The 17,866-nt window shown below is 40.5% G+C and overlaps 1 protein-coding gene across 3 annotated transcripts; it reads right to left on the reverse strand.

Moving 5' to 3' along the window:
* Positions 1–390: 390 nt before the first annotated feature.
* LOC104358361 (P2R1A-PPP2R2A-interacting phosphatase regulator 1) lies at positions 391–17,211 on the reverse strand. 3 transcript variants are annotated; one of them, XM_042807233.1, is made up of 11 exons: positions 16,753–16,992; positions 13,113–13,191; positions 8,889–8,945; positions 6,850–6,893; positions 6,716–6,770; positions 6,184–6,276; positions 5,537–5,625; positions 4,817–4,881; positions 3,692–3,788; positions 2,306–2,511; positions 391–1,446 (listed from the first exon to the last, which is right to left on the reverse strand). In XM_042807233.1, the coding sequence occupies exons 1-10, from the start codon at positions 16,866–16,868 to the stop codon at positions 2,352–2,354; spliced, it is 855 nt and encodes a 284-aa protein (XP_042663167.1). In that variant the 5' UTR covers positions 16,869–16,992; the 3' UTR covers positions 391–1,446; positions 2,306–2,351. The 3 variants fall into 3 exon arrangements, with proteins under 3 accessions (XP_042663167.1, XP_042663169.1, XP_042663168.1); XM_042807235.1 differs by having other exon boundaries at positions 391–2,511; positions 16,753–17,211; XM_042807234.1 differs by having other exon boundaries at positions 391–2,511; positions 4,817–4,878.
* Positions 17,212–17,866: the final 655 nt, after the last annotated feature.

A 17,866-nucleotide genomic window follows, 5' to 3' on the forward strand; every position in this document is an offset into this window, starting at 1 on the left:
TCCCCAACAGCATTAATTGCTCTATTAAGGCAAATCACAAAGATTCTTCCCAAGAAGTAAGAGCCCCAGTCCTGTCCCCCAGCCAGCTGTAGCTTCTATCTTTCAAACTATTTCACCACGATTTCCTCTAGGTATAAACTAGGGACACGTTTAGCTGTTAAAGTATTTTGAAAATGTTTGTTTTTATTCTTCAGTTTTCCTAGGGTTGTCATAGAACTTTAAGGCAGCATTGTACTAGGAAAACAGGGAAGTCTGCTGCAGATTTTAAGGCCAACTTAAAAGCAAACTAGACTGGGTTACAACAGATATTCTGATTGAAAAACATTTATTCACTGATCAAAATAAGAATATGGTTACCTCTCTAAAAAAGTGCAGAAATAGCAAAACACATTTATTTTTCCATTTATTGGCACTTATTTGGAAAATAGCATAAATATTCAACAGAAAAGAGACAAGTTGACCCACACACAACTATTAAACCCCTCCACTGATGCATCTTTTAAAAAAGACTGGAAGACACACCAGGAGGTTCATTCTTAAGAAATCAGCAAGATTTTAAAAAGTCTTGCCCCACCACAAGAGTGAACGCACAGCAACTCTTTGGCACGTACTTGAAATTGCGGAATGAAACTACGCCATGTTAGACAGAGAGCAGAGAGACATTAAACACAAGCTTGTCCATCTGCCACAGGGGTGAAGGGCAGTCTGAATTTAAAAAGGAACGGCAATCGGGAAGTTGACTATTACAATAACTTAAGAGGAATGAAATCAGAAGTAAACCATGCCGTATCTTACTTGAACCGAGTAAAACTATTAAATACATTCTATTTTCTTTCTACAATAAGGACATACAGAAACTGGTCATTGGTCCTCAGGTCACCAGGTCTTCGCACTCCAACTCACCCATTTCTAATTCTGATGGCTGCTGTCAGTCAAAGCTTCAATCGCGTGAATCTTTCACAGCAGAGTTCAGAGCGGGCTTTTCTCCTACTCGAGGAAGTTTCCATACTTTTCTCACTTTATTACGCATTACAAAGATTTAGTGTTTAAAAATAAAACATTTTGCTTCACTAACAACCCCCCTGGAGAAAAGGCCTGAAACCACATAGCACAGATGCCTACACATGTACAAATGGGGACCCAGCTGGGGAAGTTCAACTGCCAAACAGGAGTCAAACACCAAAATGAGGTTGCCTCTGGAAAATCTGAAACGGCTGTCTATGGCGGGGTTCACAAATTTTTTCCTCCTGTTTGGGGAATTTCAGAGTTGAGATCAGTATAGCTCAACCCACTGATTTCTCAAACAGAACACAAGAATCCCGAAACATCTCAGATTATCACATTCCAGGCTTCTGATCAGCATCTGAAGTTTTCAACAGCAGAAATAACTTGATGCCATTGTTTGAGGAAGTGACATCAGGAGATTATACGTTTGATCACCTCAGTCTGCAACAAAAAGGCAATCAAGATTCCCCACTGGATTTGTCCAACAAAAATCATATGAGGACGAATACTGTTGAAATAATGCACTTCTGAAGTACTAAATATGAAAACCTCAGGATTTAGTGTTTTGTTCCAAACATTAATACTATTTTTCCCTATGAAAAGGCCTGTAACAGAGCATCTACCACTCTAATACGTCAGCTAAACAGGGAAGGAAAAAACTCAAACAATAGAAAACCCCAGAATAATGTTCCACACCTAATTTGGGTTTAGTCACAACAACAGTCATGATCATGAATAAAATCCAACATATAAATTTAAGATGACAATTCACCAACTTGTTCTTTTGACATCTATTAGAACACAGAATTGATTAACAGCCAATTGTAATACAACACAGGAATCAATTCCCTCCCCTAGTATTCCCCCTTTTATCTGAAAAAGTACAAAATATCCAACACTCTGGGAATAAAAACAAATTAGTAAGCTTCTTCATTGGTTTCGGACTGAGGACAAATGTGAAGGTTATCTGCTACTACATAAGCACCACTTTATATTAGTGAGGACACTGCCTGTTGGCTGCTGGAAAGCCAAGTCTTCCACAAGCAGAATGTACATATAGTATTTGTAACTTATACCAACAAGACTTCAGCAATTGTAAATCAACAGCTTGCTTACTGATGTTAGAGCATCAAACAAGTTTGCAATTCAAATGCTTACTGTATTTTAGTAAATGTCATACAAATCACTAGAAACGTGAATTCCTCCCCAAGGAACTATTCTGGAAGTTTTCTAGAAATAATGACATTTCTGGAAGTTCCTATGAGGAACAGAATCAGTTACACACAACAGAAAGTCTTACTGATATCCAGCCTGTTTCTTGGTGTCCATTAGCAGACTTCTGCTTCTCAATTAATAGGTAACTTAGCCGTAAGATCTACTGGTAAAAAAGGAGATCTGGAGTCAGAAAGTGAGACCGGAGAGTCTGTGTTGGTGCCGACTTCAGCTGGTGAGTCACAGGAAGAGCCTGCACTGCTTCTGTTGTCATCGAGGGCATGTGAAGACAGACTGAAAACAGAGTCACATCACAATATGAGCAATGAGGTACTCTTTCTGATAAATTTCAAATACTTGCTTCCATTCATTATAAGGCCATTTTAAAAACAAAAGTACATCTTTGAAGGAACAGTAAGCTCTATGTTTTGAAATAAATCTGCGACTACACACCTTGCAGTCACTTCCAAACAGACCACACCTTGCAGTCACTTCCAAACAGACATATAACATCCTGCCAGTTTCCTCCTCCAGCTCACCCAGAAATGGCATGCAGATTAGAAGCATCGGGCTGAGCAATTCATTGCAACCTTTAGCCCCCCCATCTCCTGCAAGGTCCTGGGCTAACACGTATCCAGAGTCCTCTTTTGACAGGAGAGCTGATGATAAACTGGACATACTTCAGCTGTACCATTCATTACGTATTTCACAGGACACCAAATCAGAACTATAGATGATCTATTATCAGTGATCATATCAAAGTGCTTTTAAAAATTACCATCTCCTAAACCAAGATGCAGCAACTGAACCCCCACTGCTATGCCTAATATGAATAGGGCGTGGAAAAAAGTATGTTTTTAAACTACCTTTAAAACACCTGTTTTATTATTGCTACTGTGATGGGCTCAAAGCTTGTGCCCTGCTATGTACGTTGGTTGAGAGGCAAAAAGGACAAACGTACCATGAACAACCTTGTCTTGGGAGTTGTGTGGGCACCCCCTACGCATTACCAACCTCTTGACTAAAATACTGTATCAAAATCCCTTGCTATTTCAAGTTGTTACCATTTTTTACATAGTACTTTTTATCTCCACTCAGCACGGAGGGTCAGACAGACTAAAATTCCCTATATGACTAAGAGCAAGGAGAAAAAACAGAAGAAAAAAATCCCTAATCCAGTTAGCATTCATACTGGATTGCAACTTGAAACTAGACTCCAAAAATTGCCAGACATGAGGTATCTTCTCCTAAACATGCTCAACTCCCATATACGTGACATGTTAACAGTCAGTCCTAGAAACTGTAAAATTGTAGTGATTATTACCACCTGTTTACTGTGATCATTTCAGTGCTTCAAAATTACAGGATGTCTGTATCAATACGAAAAAAAACCAAACAACTTCAGGCATGACAGATGAAAAAAGACATGTAAACCTTCTGATGAAATCAACACAATAAATAGCACAGCATTTACCATCCCCCAAGGTCCACCTGATGTGAAACGTCAGGGGTGAGCATGTTGGTGGATCCTTGGAATAATCTTTTTGGATGATCTTCCATCTCTGTTATGCCTTTGGTAAGAGAGAAGTGATAAAAATTACTACTCATTTGAACTAAAATCTACTTGCAGTGTACTTCTACAGAGGAAACAGAGTAGAGGTTCAAACTTGTTATAAAAGATTGAGTGTTACTTCATATTTAAACACAGAATTTTCAATGCTGAAATTTTAAAGACTGTCTATTTCTTGGAAACATTTTAGTCCAAGCTTCAGGAAATTTTACTAGGTTATGAAGTGAGGTTTAGGTATCAGATATTTATTCTTTAATAGTGAAGAATAACTTTTTGGTTCAGTTTTTTCAGCCAGCAGTTCACTGAATAGCTTCACCAAAGCAGAGAAGCTGTCAATAAGGAAAGCTTGTTTTCCTCTTGCAATCAATAAAAACAAGGTCCAGAATTATCACTAAACTTATTTATTGACTTTGATTTCCAAACACACTAGGAGAGGACAGATATATGCTTAAATATGCTATGACAAAACTCAGATAAAAACATTTCAAAAGCTGTCTCAGTGCCAGAAGTGTTCTGTTACAAAGGTGAAACATGAAGATATAAAAACAGATGCAGTAAGATAACCAGGAGTTAAAGTTGGAGAAAAATGTAGGGAGATAGAGAAACATTTCCCAGTAGAGCTGTGTCCACCAGATCTCTGCATCAGTTTTTGGTTTTGAAGGGTGATTTTAAATCTACAGTACCTGTGCGTTTAGTTAGCCAGGGCTTTCAGAATTTTCTATTTGTGAAATATATCAGTAGTTGTATTTCTTGTTTTATTTAACACGTTACATTAGTTTCTTATCAGATCCATATGACTACAGCAATGGAGAGGCATTAGAACAACTATTAGTTTTATGGAAAATTAAAACCTAATTTATCTGTCTGTCTTATCCCTACAAACAGTTCCATTTGTTTGGTCATCTGTAATACCGTCTATTTCTAGTCACTCTTTGAAGTATCAGCCAATTGAACAGAATTATGAGGAAAGCTGTGTGAATTATTATAAAATTAGCACATTGGCATATTAGCCAAAACCAAATACTGTACCTTTTCTTTTTATTGACCCAAGAACACTTGGTCGAATGCAGTTAATTGGACTCTGGCTTCTCCTGCTAAAAGAAGGCATATGCTATACTGATATTGCCATTAATAAATGAAGCCTGGAAACATGTAAAGAATCAAAAGATATTCAGATAAACTACTAAGTGGAAAACACTAAGAAAATAAGCATTAAACCAGCTTATCTAAAGTATTTTTTTTTCCTGAAGACAGACCTTAACAGAGAAAGTTTAGTCACATAATTTCACAGCTGGGGCAGTCTAAAAGCTCACATCTAGGCACTGGCTAGCTCTCAGCTGGCAGGCAGTGCTTTGCTGAACTCTTAGGGCCTAATAAAGTTTAATTGTATGCCCACATCACTCAAAACAACATCCAATGCAACTAAAACCAGAATCAGTAACAAACCCTATAACTCTTTGTTTGGCTTTCCCCCCCCCCTTAGAATTCAATTCAAATACTTAAGACGTGATTAAGAGTAACACAGAGACTACACAGATGCACAATGCAGCCCACTCTCCCAATATTACGACCTGAGAATTTTAAGAAATATTTTAGAGCATTGTAAAACTTAAAGTTTACATGAATATATATATAAAGTTGTATTTTTGATCAGAAGTCTATTATGCATATAACGAATTCTGATATTTCATAAGCCTACTGTGAACGAGCTATGCCAATTTTCTATTATTGATCTGATCTGGTAGTTACCTTGAAAATCGCCTTGTTGGACTTGGGCTAGGACTTGGAGGCAATCCACTGCTACTCACCAAACTTTGCAAAGATGGTGAGAAACATTGCTGAGAGTAAAACAGTTTGAGTTATTTACCTATAAACACTGTACCACACCCATATGGTAATAACTGATCTTTATCACAGGTAAATAAACAACCCTCCATTGATTTAAGCAACCAGTCAATATGGATGGATATACTGAGATACCACTTCTTGTTACTGAGGGGAAAAAAATAATTAAAAATGGGACAGGTTCAATTATCATGCAGAATACATGCAAGTTGACAACTATTTATTATTATAGTCTGGTTAAACAGACTATGGTCCATAAAATAAGAATGTATGTCCCTTAATATTCCAAGAGGAAGGCACATCAAGAATAAGGTTTATTAACCACAAATTAACAGTTGAACACTTCACAGCAATGCACATCCACAAGATGTGCAACTGCTAGCTGGTATTTTCTGGTTTGGGGTTTTAGGTGTTTTTTTTTTGCTTACTCTAGTTTCTTGTTGGCAGCTGAGGTAGAAAGGAGCAGGTGGCTGAATCCTTTGCTACTAATTTGGTTGAATTTATTTAGTACTACTCAAAATAAAACCATTATTACTACACAGTTTGCTCACCTTCCCTATTCCTCTGGTAGGTGAAGGAGCTGGAGAAACTGGGACAAAGTCTACTTGCTTTGGTGAGGATGATTTTTCAAAGTCATTGTCGCTCTGTAAGTAGTACATACAGTTAATTTTATAATCAAGTACCTTAACACGAAAAGGACTGATTGGTGTGGACTTGAAAAGGATTCCAAAGTTATCCTCCATCATATCAATAATTTTTAGGTAGCCATTTATGAGCTTATGCTCAACAACAACAAAAAAAGCCTTAAATATTATTTGGTGAGTATCAGGACATGGAAGAAAATTTGAACAGGCAGACATCCATGCAATTTTCTTTTGACAAACCAGCCCAAGGAACCCACATGTATCCTCGAACAACTGATAATTCTATGCCTTGTTAGTGTAAAAAAAATTGCTGATCAAAGCAGTGATATACTGACACCTTAACTGTAGGTCAAACTATAAAAGAAAATGTTGACATGAGAGAGTCTCTAGTGTCCTGATACTGATAATAGAAACACAAATTAAAGCATGAATGCATTACCAGGCTCAAGCTCTCCTCCCATGAGTGGCTCATCTGCATTGCTACTTGCACTTCTCTATAAAGAAGAAAAGAAATGTATTGTCCCAGGCCCACAGAGGACTACATTAAGTTTTCTAGTCTGCCTTAATGCTTACCTTTCACGTACTGTTTCTCTGCTCATCAAATTCATTCCTTCTTCCTAAAAGATTAGCAGATGAAAAATTAAAAGAAAAAACCCACTTTGATACAGCAAATCAGAAAAGCTCGTTTCATTTCACTTTGGTATATGGAAAATTTAATTCAACTCAGTTAAGCAACAATAACCTTAAGCTCTCACTACATCAAAAGGAGTGAGGAGAGGATGGGAAAGAGGTGTAGCAAGAGACACCATCACATAAGAAGTACTTATGGGGGCTGGTTTTTTCTCAAGCAGCTTTATTTTCATTACTATCAAAGAGGTAGTTACAAAACCGAACAATATGAAGCAAAAATTCTGCACATGCTAGAGTATCTTTAGGAGCCTTGCATGATAGTATTTTTAAAAGTGGAAACTAGTACAGATAATCCTCAAAAGCATGGCTGGATTCTTACCTTATTCTATGTATTAGTAACTAATGATACACTTGTCAGCATTTCATTTGCAACAGAGTGCACTGTACAGAATTAATTTGGGATTTTATGTTTTTTTTTTTTTTTTTCTAAAACATCCATAAAGTATTATTAAAATGGATCAAAGATGCAAAATTAAACTAAACATTAACACGAAGGTAAAGTACAAACTTGACTCAATCTCCTGTTAGGTAGACACCATTCCTTAAAATTAACTAAATGCTGTCCAGTCTGTTAGCAAATTCCTTAATTCAGTACAGTTCAAGAAAAAAAGTTCAACTAAATATCTTCACAATCTTCAACATATGTGGGAAGGGTCTTACTAACATAGTTTAACTGCATGATTATTTGCTAAGATTTGAAGGAGATCAGAGATACACCTGTGATTACACAGGTTCCCATCTGTGCCAATAAGTATACAGAACACGGAATTTCAACTTGTTAATTTAATGATCAAACACAAATTGGAAAATGTCATTGTTCACTTTAATAAAGTTATGGAACAATTATGAATACAGAATTATTTTCAGAAAAATAGAATTATCAAACTTTACTTCATGTAATATAGCAACGGAGCCATAGTAGTTCATCACATTGCTCTTGTCATTTACACAGTAATTCTAAGCTTTTTTATATTGATAAAAACAGCTCTACAATTGTTTTGAGTGCTTCAGAGTCTCTTTAAGCCAGTAAATTATTTACATAATGAAAGCAAGCAGGTTTCTTTTTTTCATTAGTGCACCTTAAGTGTCTGAGGTGGGAAGCAAAAGTGCTTTCCATTACTTCAGACATCATACCCTGAAAATGCTGTCTGAAGCATTAAATAGTTTTCTTACTTTTCATCCTGTTAAAATCAAGCCTTTCCACTGAAAACTAGCAAGCTAAAAAATACATATAAAAAAAAGGAAGCATTTTCAAGCCGATTTTATTAACATGCTACTGTCAAAAAGTCGACATCTAAAATGGAGGAGCCACGAGAGTTTGAGCTTGCTGATTTCAAAACTGGAGTCTTTAGACTGCGGTCTGCTCTCTGGTAGCAGTGCTATTTAAGCCTACTCAGCTATTTGCCACACCCCTTCTCCGTTCCTTAGTGTTTGCTCTGGTGCCCTTCCCCCTCTGCTCATGCTGTGACAGCACAAGTCCAGTGATCTGGGTAAGAAAATTATACAGATGAAAAATAGCCCAGCCAGAAGAGTCCAAACTATTTTTTTGGACAGAGTGCTTCCTTATCCAGTTCATTTTCTGGCTGTGCAAAAGTCTTGTGCCAACACAAGTTAAGGAACACTTTGTTATTGGTCCTGAATATTTATGCTGGCACTGCTGCCAAAAACCTGGTGAAACTTTACCCTAAGGGTTTACATTAAAGGTTTCCTTCATAAAATGTCCATTTTAAGATTTCTCTTTCTGCTCAAATCTTCTTCTCACTATAAGATGCCTTCTACTTTCCGAAATTTAGAACTCTGCAGATCAGATACAGCCTTGAAAGTGACAGACTGCAGCAGACTCTGTACTACAAAGTACACTCTAAAAAACCAAACATCTATAAAAAATTGGAAATTTCAAAAAAATTAAAATCTGTGCTTACCTGTTTGATTTGATGAAGACGGCTGCTAGGAATACGGATAGGAGATGATGGCACAAACTGCAAAACAAAACCATATATAATTGAAACACACTTAGAAGCTACAGGAGAAGGAAGGGAAAGCTGCAGGAATGTTAGTAATCAATCTATAGTGCTACCCAAAACAAACAAAAAATTAATTATAAAAACCCCAAACCATTTATAACTTTCTCAGTATATATAAACTACGTTAATTGCAAGAACACAGTATGTATTTTAAACTGCTTTGTGTGCTCACTGGTGCTAACTGGTATCAGCCTTCACTTCATTTCTGGGCAACTAGAACTCACAGCCTTCTCTACAGAATTAAGCTGCTTTTAGCTAGCACACTGCCACCCTGAATATAAATGAAAATATTTATGCAACCGTAGAAGTGTTCCAGAAGGCTCCCCAATAAAACCTTTAAAAATAAAAAGCCAAAACAACACATTGTGCAAAAAGGTTTCTGAATTGTTGTCTGCCTATGTGTACTTTAACAGGTGAAAAAAAAATCAGCTATTAGAAGGCTAACAAAGAGCTAAATACCTTCCTTATGGTTTCTCAGGACCTTGACCAATTTGGGTGAAATCAGAGAGGATGTCACTAAAGACCGTCTTCTGTTGATTTTGTCAGTTTTGCAACAAGATCTCACTGGAATACTATGATGTAAAACTGCATACTCAAACCCAGGTAATTAAAAGTGATTATTTTCTCAAAATGTAATTTCCTTTCATATATTTCCCATCCCTCAAATGTTTGACCCTCAGTTGACTTTTGTCATAACCCATTCAAGGATCAAAAATTCAAAGCTAAAGCTTTGAACAGAGGTTTAAGAACTTCTCTGTAAACTGACAACTCCTCCAAAAAATAGTGTCTTTTTAAAATGGCAAGTAAGGGTTACATTATTACTAAGTGATTAGATACTTTATGCAGTATGAGGCTTCATCAGCATCACAAAGCATTACTAGAGCTAAAGGTAGAGAACTAACAAACATTCGGTTAACCATTTGCTGCACCATCTTCTAATCAGTGCCATGGAGAATATAAAGATTTTGCTGCCTTACACAAAAGGTAAGTTATCACCAACTGTTAACGCTTCATATATCCAGAATCCTCCCTCTAGAAAAACCATCACACCCTTCTTCTCACAAAAGATACATCAGGCTCACACAGAGGATGTCTAATGTTTGTGCCAGAATTTAGTCATAATATCTACTACTGAAGTCTAATAGCTATAATGTCTTGATTTGCAATTTTTGAAGTCCAGTTCGGGTCAGCTTTACTATTTTACTGGGCTCTCAAAAATTCTGTGCACCTAATAAAAATTCCTCCAAGCTGTACCAGCCAATGTGGGCCTTGAGCTGACCTTGATTCTCACACAGAGAAAAGGATTTGGACAATAGTACATTCCTGCCTATTTACTCTGTCGCTCCATGGCAGAAATGCATTTGTTCCACTCATTATATTCTAATTTTATGACTGCAATCCACATGCTTTAAGGTTTGACATTAATATAATACATACAAAACCAGTGGCTCACAGTGTAAAACAAAAACTACAAAAAGACAGTTAAGTGTTTCTCTGCAGGATCTAATGCACTAACTAAACCCACTAACTGTGAGGATCCTACATCTCATCTCCAATCAGTCACAATCCCGGCTTTGTCAATGCTTCAAACTCACTTTTCCCCCTGTTCATAGTCCTTTGATTTAATTCTTGTGAAAAGAAACCTCAGTCACTTTTCAAGGATACTTGCTAAAGCAAACTGAATTCATTTGTTAAAATTATGCTACTCAACTCCCCAATGTTTTAAGAGCACAAAGCTTAATAAAAAACATTACAAACCATTGGACTATCACACGGAAGAGAAACACCCCCCCCTTCCCCCCTTCTCCAGTATGTTCAATAGCCTTTTTTAATTGAAGGTAAAGTTTCAGAAGTGCCAGTCTCGACGGCAGCAAAGCCAAAGCAGGCTGGCACCCACCCTGGCACCTCTGCCCCTTCCACTGCTGACCCTGCAGTGCTCCGGGCCTCTGCCAACACAAGCCTTTGTAAGGCCATGCAGCGAATTCTTAAAACTTACCTAGCTGAAAAAAAAAAAAACAAACACAATTGAAAAAAAATAATTATAAAATCAACTTTTGCTGAAACAGTACTTAAACATCTATCCACAGATTAAAATGCTTTGCTTAAACAACAAAGCAAAAAACCCAACCACACAAAAAACACCAAAACTTTTACTCTCTAGATGCCACTGATATCTCATGGAAGCAAGTAAAGAGAGGATACTGAGCCTAGCCGACCCTTCCTCGGCAATTACATGTAGTGTCAGAAAACTGCAGATGGCAGAGCTGCCCCTGTAGTCATCATAAAAGAGTTGGAGTCTACAACTTAGAGAAGCTACTCAGAAAAACCCCAATATGTTAGAATTCAGCTGGGCAACTGGGACAACAACAGCCCTGAAGATGGAGCTCAATAGAGTATGACCTTAGGTTATCCAAGCATTTTAGCAACACCCATTGTTCCCATGACAGTGAACACAACACAGATTAGACATACTATTCATTTTTTTCCACAAAGTTTAATAAAACATAAAATTTTAGCTGTACTTATACTAACTCAACAAAGTTTCAGTCACTTACTGAATCTTTCCACCCTCTTTATTAGAGCTTACACTGCAATAAAACTTGGATTTGTTTTCTCAAATACAAAAATGTGACTTTTGAAGCACACTTTATCACCTACTTACTGTAAAATGTAATTTACCAAAGTAGATGTCATCTATCTCCTTAGAATATCCCTAACATCATAAAACTCCACTTATTTCTTTGCTATAGCAAGAATACCACGTGAGGTTGCTTAGATTCCTTACTGCTGAAAGTTTAATTATTTTCACATAATCATTTTTCTATGGATCATCCTGGTTTAAGACCACAGAATGATGAAACAATCCCTAAACTCCTTTCCAATCCCATCCTCACTGCCATCTTCATTAGAACTACAAACTAGACCATAATTCAAAGAAATATTTCAAAGTGGACAAAACACTGATCTAGCAGTTGATGGAACACTTGATTTTTAGCATAAGTAAAATTTCAACTGTGTTTTGTCAGCACCTGGTCAGCCAGGAGACAAAAAGAAAGTTAACTTTGAGGATGTTTTCTAATAATCTTAAAGTGAGGTGAGGGGTTAAGAACATCATCCCATGGAGATGGGAACACTGGTTCAGTCCAGAAGGCTGCAACATACATTAGGGACAGCCAGAAGAGCTAGTCCTTCAGCAAACTAGCTCCTGCTTCCCAACAAGTTCCAGGCAGTGCACCCTAAATTAGCATTTTTTGCCCAACAATTGATGATCTTCAAGAAGCAAACACAATAAACTGAGCTTTCACCCTTGTTTGTTTTTCCTTTTGTCAGACCACAAGCATAAACAAATTTACTCTAAGCTGCCACTCTAAAAATATACACGAAGAAAGAAACTGTTGTTTAAAGAACTCCTTAACATGATACATTCTATCAGGTTTCATATCCCAGCAGGAGAAATGCTTTTCCACCACCCTTCCCAGACTTTCACTTAAGTATGCCCGTTCTGTTACAGATGCAAACGCTTGCTGAAATAGTTGTCTGTCCTGATTTTAAAACAGAATTTTAGCTAAGGGGCATCAGTCAAGCAAATAGGAGAGTAGTATTCAACCATTAACGTGGAGCTTACAAATTATTTCTACAGCATCTTCAAAAGGTAACTAAGAAAAACAGGATAACTGCTGTTAGCATTACAGGGACTTTGTTTCCCATACATAAAAGAGAATTGATACTATTCCCCTCCCACCCCAACATAGCTTAATTTTTCCAAAACATTAATCATCAACTGAATGCAGCTGGATGTCATTCTGTGCCTACCTATTTCTTAAGGCTGTCTTAGGGGAAAAGTTACATTTCTGGTTACACACGAAAGACTGACCAAAAATTCCTTTCACAAAAGGAAAAAAACAAAGTTATGATCACAATGAAATGTAAGTACTCTCCAAGGCCAAATGGTCTATAAATAATATTTCACCATAGCTACAGCGTATTAATATCACAGTCTAAAGCCTTGTTTCTGAAAACACGTGGTAGTAGTTTCACAGACTACAATCTTATTGTCTTCTTTAATCCTGTTTGCACACTTCTGCTTTGGACTTAATGCGGTTGGTCTAATTGTTTTCTTACCAGACTATGACGATTCATAACTGTGGTACTGTTCCTGCGGGTTCGCAGAACGTTAGCCTGGAACACCTGTGAATTATCGCTGTGAAAAGAAACACTTGTCAAATGCAAAAGCCATTTCCTTCCTATCAAAAAGTACCTCTCAGTATAAGCTCAGCTTCAAATGCTATGACAGCTATCATTTCAAGACAAAGCAGTCAAGAGACAGGTATGTAAGAACTCTTTTAGCTTGTTGGCAGGGAGTGGAAACCAAATAGTTTTTCCCCCAAGTCCCAGCTACTTCATTATTTATTTTAATTAATCATCTTGTCCCTTCAGAGTAACTGAAAAATTGTTAAGACTGATCACTTCTGTGGGAATTTATGTTTGGAATGGCTGCAGCTTCCATATTGCTTTGAATGTCATTCAACAGCATGAATTTATAAACAGCATATGACCAGTAACTGAAACCAGCTTCAATGCCACAGACAAAATAGAATAAAAATACAGTATCTTGATAAATCTTATCACTGCAAACATTACTAAGTTCTGAACTTTTTCCCGGGAGAGGTTAAATTAAACATACAGTAAAACCAGTTTTTAAAGCTCTAAGACTTTTGACCACAGTCATGCTTCTAACCAGAAAGCAGCTCATCCATGTAAATAACACAGGATTATGTTATTTGATATAAAATGAGCTCCTTTCTCAAGGCAACTTTAGTTCTGTTGATTTCTAAAGCAAGTTTCACTGGTCATCACTAACATTATCAACAGCCATTGATCAGCACTTAATGAATGCAACTCCAGAAATTAAATAAGTTTAATGGTCACTCGAATAAAAACATTGAGCCACAATCCTACAAGCCCCATGCCTAAAAATCACAGAGAAACTGCATGGGCAAACAGATCCAAATGTAAGATTGTAATTAGTTCCAAATTACCAGAAGTCACTGGGCTGTATCTTTTTGTTTCAGCTGCTAATTTGGGATGAACAAAAGCATTACACAAATACAGTATCTTAAAACTAATGCTGACTAAGAGTATTCCCTTGTTCTGAAGACTGATAATCATAAAGCACTTTCAAGACACAATGCTATCAGAATACTCCACTTTAAAATGCACAAGTTAGACACATAAGTTTTAGATAGCTTTTATCTAGCTGTAAATAAAAATTAAAAAAAGCTTATACTGTGAAATACAAGCCAACAGCAATTGGCTTAAGCACTGTGCTTTCTGCCAAGAAGAATGCATTGACTCTTTCTCTAAAACGTCAAATACAAATGACCAGACATCATTTACAATTTTACAAGAAGTTGCATTCAGTTTACATCCACAAGAGATCAAACAGCTGCCATTTTATAGGAGGTAGAGCAGGAGAAATTGAAGGGATCCATGACTTGATGTTTAGAGTTGAGACTTACTGGCTGAGGCAAACAGCTACAATTCCTTAGCATAAGTGTATTGATTAGTATGCAAATACAACACAAACAGTATATCCTGAAATCCAGGGTTGGAGTGGAGAAAACAGGTTGGAATAATTCTTTAACACATTACCATAGGCTGAGACCAATATTCAGTGCTAACCAGAAGAGAGGGAGAGAAAAAACAAACAAACCTATAATATCCTTACCTTTCACAGAAAATTCTTACAGTTCCCATTAAAAATCAATTTTATTTGGCATGAAAACAAGAATTTAAAGTTCTGTGAAAGGTAACTTCTATGATCTAAAATATTCTACTTAATGTTCTCTACAGTAACTCTTTCTCCAAGCTCCTTACCAAATCTGTTAATGAAGAAGTCAAAACAAGAGGCAGAGTAGAAAAAGCAAGCTGTTCAAGAGCAAAAGCTTTTGTTTCAGTTTACCCAACAAAGCCATTCTGGGAAAAACTGAAGTTTCTTGCCAAGAGCTGCAATCTTGCAAAAACAGTATTCTGATGGAAAATTCCTAACTAACAGGCAAACCACTGCAACCACCTCAGATTAGTTCAATAGCATTTCAGTTTAATTTGTATAAACACTTGATGCATAGTGCATGCATAGCTCCAAGGTAAGAGCTCAAACTTACCCTTCTAACTGCCCAAACCCCAAATTAAATAAATTGTTTACAGCACAGTTATGGGATGCCTGTCTTTTTTAAGGAGAAAAGGGTCTCACAGTTTGTAACAAACAACTTATAAAAGGCTGAGATTACAAAAACATCTCGTCTCAGTTACATAATTAGTTTACCTGTTCAGAAATCTCCCTGAGGAACAACTGCTACTCAAAATACTGCATGGAAATGTAAACTGATAGTTGTTTCATTACGATTATGTAAAATAATCATAATTATGTTTACTTAACATTAAGTCATGACTGACTAGAGAAGAATTAGTATTTCCTCTGAACTTAACGTGCTGTTAACCATTTTGCTATGATAGATTTATGAGATTTGTTCATCACTTGGTCTCCTAGTTCTTTTCAGAAACATGAAGTTTAAGAGAAAGAACAAGAAAACCAAACCAGAAAGTACTTATGTATTATACTATGTTTTAAAAAGTCTATTGCCAGTATGCTCTCCCACACTGCAGATATGCTACTAGTAGCAGCAGGCAGACCACCTTGCAGTTAGATGGTAGCCACACCACATAGCAGATGGGGGCATCTCCCAACTTCACAACAGCCCAGAGGAGGCAAGAAATAGCACTTTGAGTTATAAATTTACCCAAACACAAAACCATACAAGAGATCATGCATATTTGAGAGCTTTCCCGCTAGCCCTTGCCCGAGACTGCTGCTGTCCCTGCCCTGTCAGCTGGAGAGCTAGACCTGGAACATGGCAAACATCCAGCCCTCCCTGCAAACATCACCTGCCACATGCTGAGGGTAATATCAGAGAGAAATTGCCTACACAACTCCTTATGTTTTTCCCAGTATTACATACTAACAAAATTAGTATAATCCAGAAAAACTCCAGGACAACTGATACATTGCTTTAAACAAAATGTAAAACTTCTGTATCTTTCAAGGTCCCATGAAATGGATCTTCTTCATCGACCATTCTGAAAGCATTTATTGCTGTGACTATGCCTAGTGTAGTTATTTTCTTGTTGCTTTATCGATAATAACGACCACAGCATTGATACTGTGTAAATTGTACTCGGCTACACAACACACAGCAGACCTCGGTGAAAGCAAACAACGGCTTTTAATAAAGTTACAGCACGCCTCTCCTAGGCTTTCTTACACCCCTCCGCACTCAGCAGGGTATCTTGCCTAAATCCTCCCCGCCTGGGACAGAGGCCGGGAACCCGCACGCCCCAGGCGCCGCACAGCATCCCCGCGGCTCTGCGCTGCGGGACGGGACGGGCGGGGAGCAGCAACCAAGGGAGCCGCCAGCCCGGCCCGGAGAGCGGGCGGCGCAAGGCCCGAGGCTGCAACTGGGGCGGCCAGACCCACACCCCGGCAACTCCCCGCCTCGCCCGGGGCGCTCCCGGCAACGAGCGCGACCCGTTCCGCCGCCGCGCAGCAGCCGCGGCGCGGGGCGAGCCGGGGCCGGGGCCGGGCGGCGGGGCCGGGCCCAGCTCCCGGGGCCGGCCGGGGCCCGCCGGCCGGCGGCCGCCCCCCTCCCCCGGCAGCCCGGGCCCAGCTCCCGGGGCCGCCCCGCAGCCGCCGGGCCGCGCTCACCTGAGCCCGTGGATGAGGGGCGCGCTGTTCGACCGCCTCAGCCCGCCCCCGTCGCTCGGGGCCGCGGCGCTCCCCGGCGGCAGCTCCAGGTCCAGCTCCATTTTCTCCTGAGCCATCGCGGCGGCGGCGGCGGCGGCTCCGGCTCCTCCCGCTCCGCCGCGACGCCCATTCACTGCCGGCGGCCGCAGCGGCTCCTCATGCCGCCGCTGCCCCCGGCCAGGCGCGGCGCGGCCGCCCCTACAGGCCCCGCGGGCGGCGCCGCAGGCACAGTCCGGGAGCGCGCCGGGCCCGGCGAGGGGGGCGGCCCCAGCAGCGCCCCATGCCGGGGGCGGCCCGGGGGGCGGCCCCTTCCTTCCCCCCGCCGCTGACGGACGAGCCCCGCGATGCCGGTGCCGCCGGAGCGGAGCGAGCGCCTGGGGACGGACACCCCTCCCCGCCCGCGCCCGCCGCCACCCAGCGCGCATGCGCCGCGGGGAGCCCGCCCCCCCCCCCCCCCCCCCCCCCCCTCCCCGCCACGGCAGAGCGCATGCGCGGGACGGCCTCGGGGCCGCGGTTCGGCCGCTCCGGTTTCCCCGCGGGCCGGTTGCGGTCTCGGTGCGGCTGTTCCCGCCGAGCCTCCCCGGCGAGGGTCGCCAGAAACCGCCGGGAGGCGTGAGGCGGGGCGGGAAGGCGCAGCCTCCGCCGCCGAGGTGAGGTGACCGAGGGAGGGCCTGCGCGGCCTGCCCGCCGGGGCCGCGCTGCCGGCGGGCCTGGATTCCCCCGGGCTCGGAGATGCGCAGCCGCCGCTCCAAGCGGTGAGAAAGCTTAAAAAACGCGCTTCCCCCCCCCCCCCCCCCCCCTTCCCGGGCGTGCCTGGCCCGGCTGCTGCGTGTGGGAGAGCCCACGCCGGCAGCTCGACCCGGCCCCCGCCGCCGAGGTGACACGCGTGGAGCTCGGCTCTGAGGCACGGGGGGTGCTGTGGAGGACATCTGTACCCTGATTTTTTCGTGCCGTAGCAGTTTCTGCCAGGCCCTGTGTAAATATTTGTGTAAAGAGCAATTCTGCCCTCGTGCACTGCCTTAAGTGTCAATGCCCATACTTGCCTGTAGCCATGTATCCATCCATTTAAGCGTAG

The sequence above is a fragment of the Tyto alba genome, unplaced genomic scaffold (genome assembly GCF_018691265.1).
Source record: "Tyto alba isolate M040663 unplaced genomic scaffold, T.alba_DEE_v4.0 Super-Scaffold_5, whole genome shotgun sequence".
Lineage (NCBI taxonomy): Eukaryota > Metazoa > Chordata > Aves > Strigiformes > Tytonidae > Tyto > Tyto alba.

Bases quoted from the DNA above. Each gene is read 5' to 3' on its own strand.
- LOC104358361 (XM_042807235.1), bottom strand. From the start codon at position 16,868: ATGGCTCAGGAGAAAATGGAGCTGGACCTGGAGCTGCCGCCGGGGAGC. The intron at 6,277-6,715 runs GTAATGCATTCA...TACTACTTACAG, and splicing joins GGGAGGAGAGCTTGAGCCTG to AGCGACAATGACTTTGAAAA. The intron at 5,626-6,183 runs GTGAGCAAACTG...TTTTACTCTCAG, and splicing joins CTACCAGAGGAATAGGGAAG to CAATGTTTCTCACCATCTTT.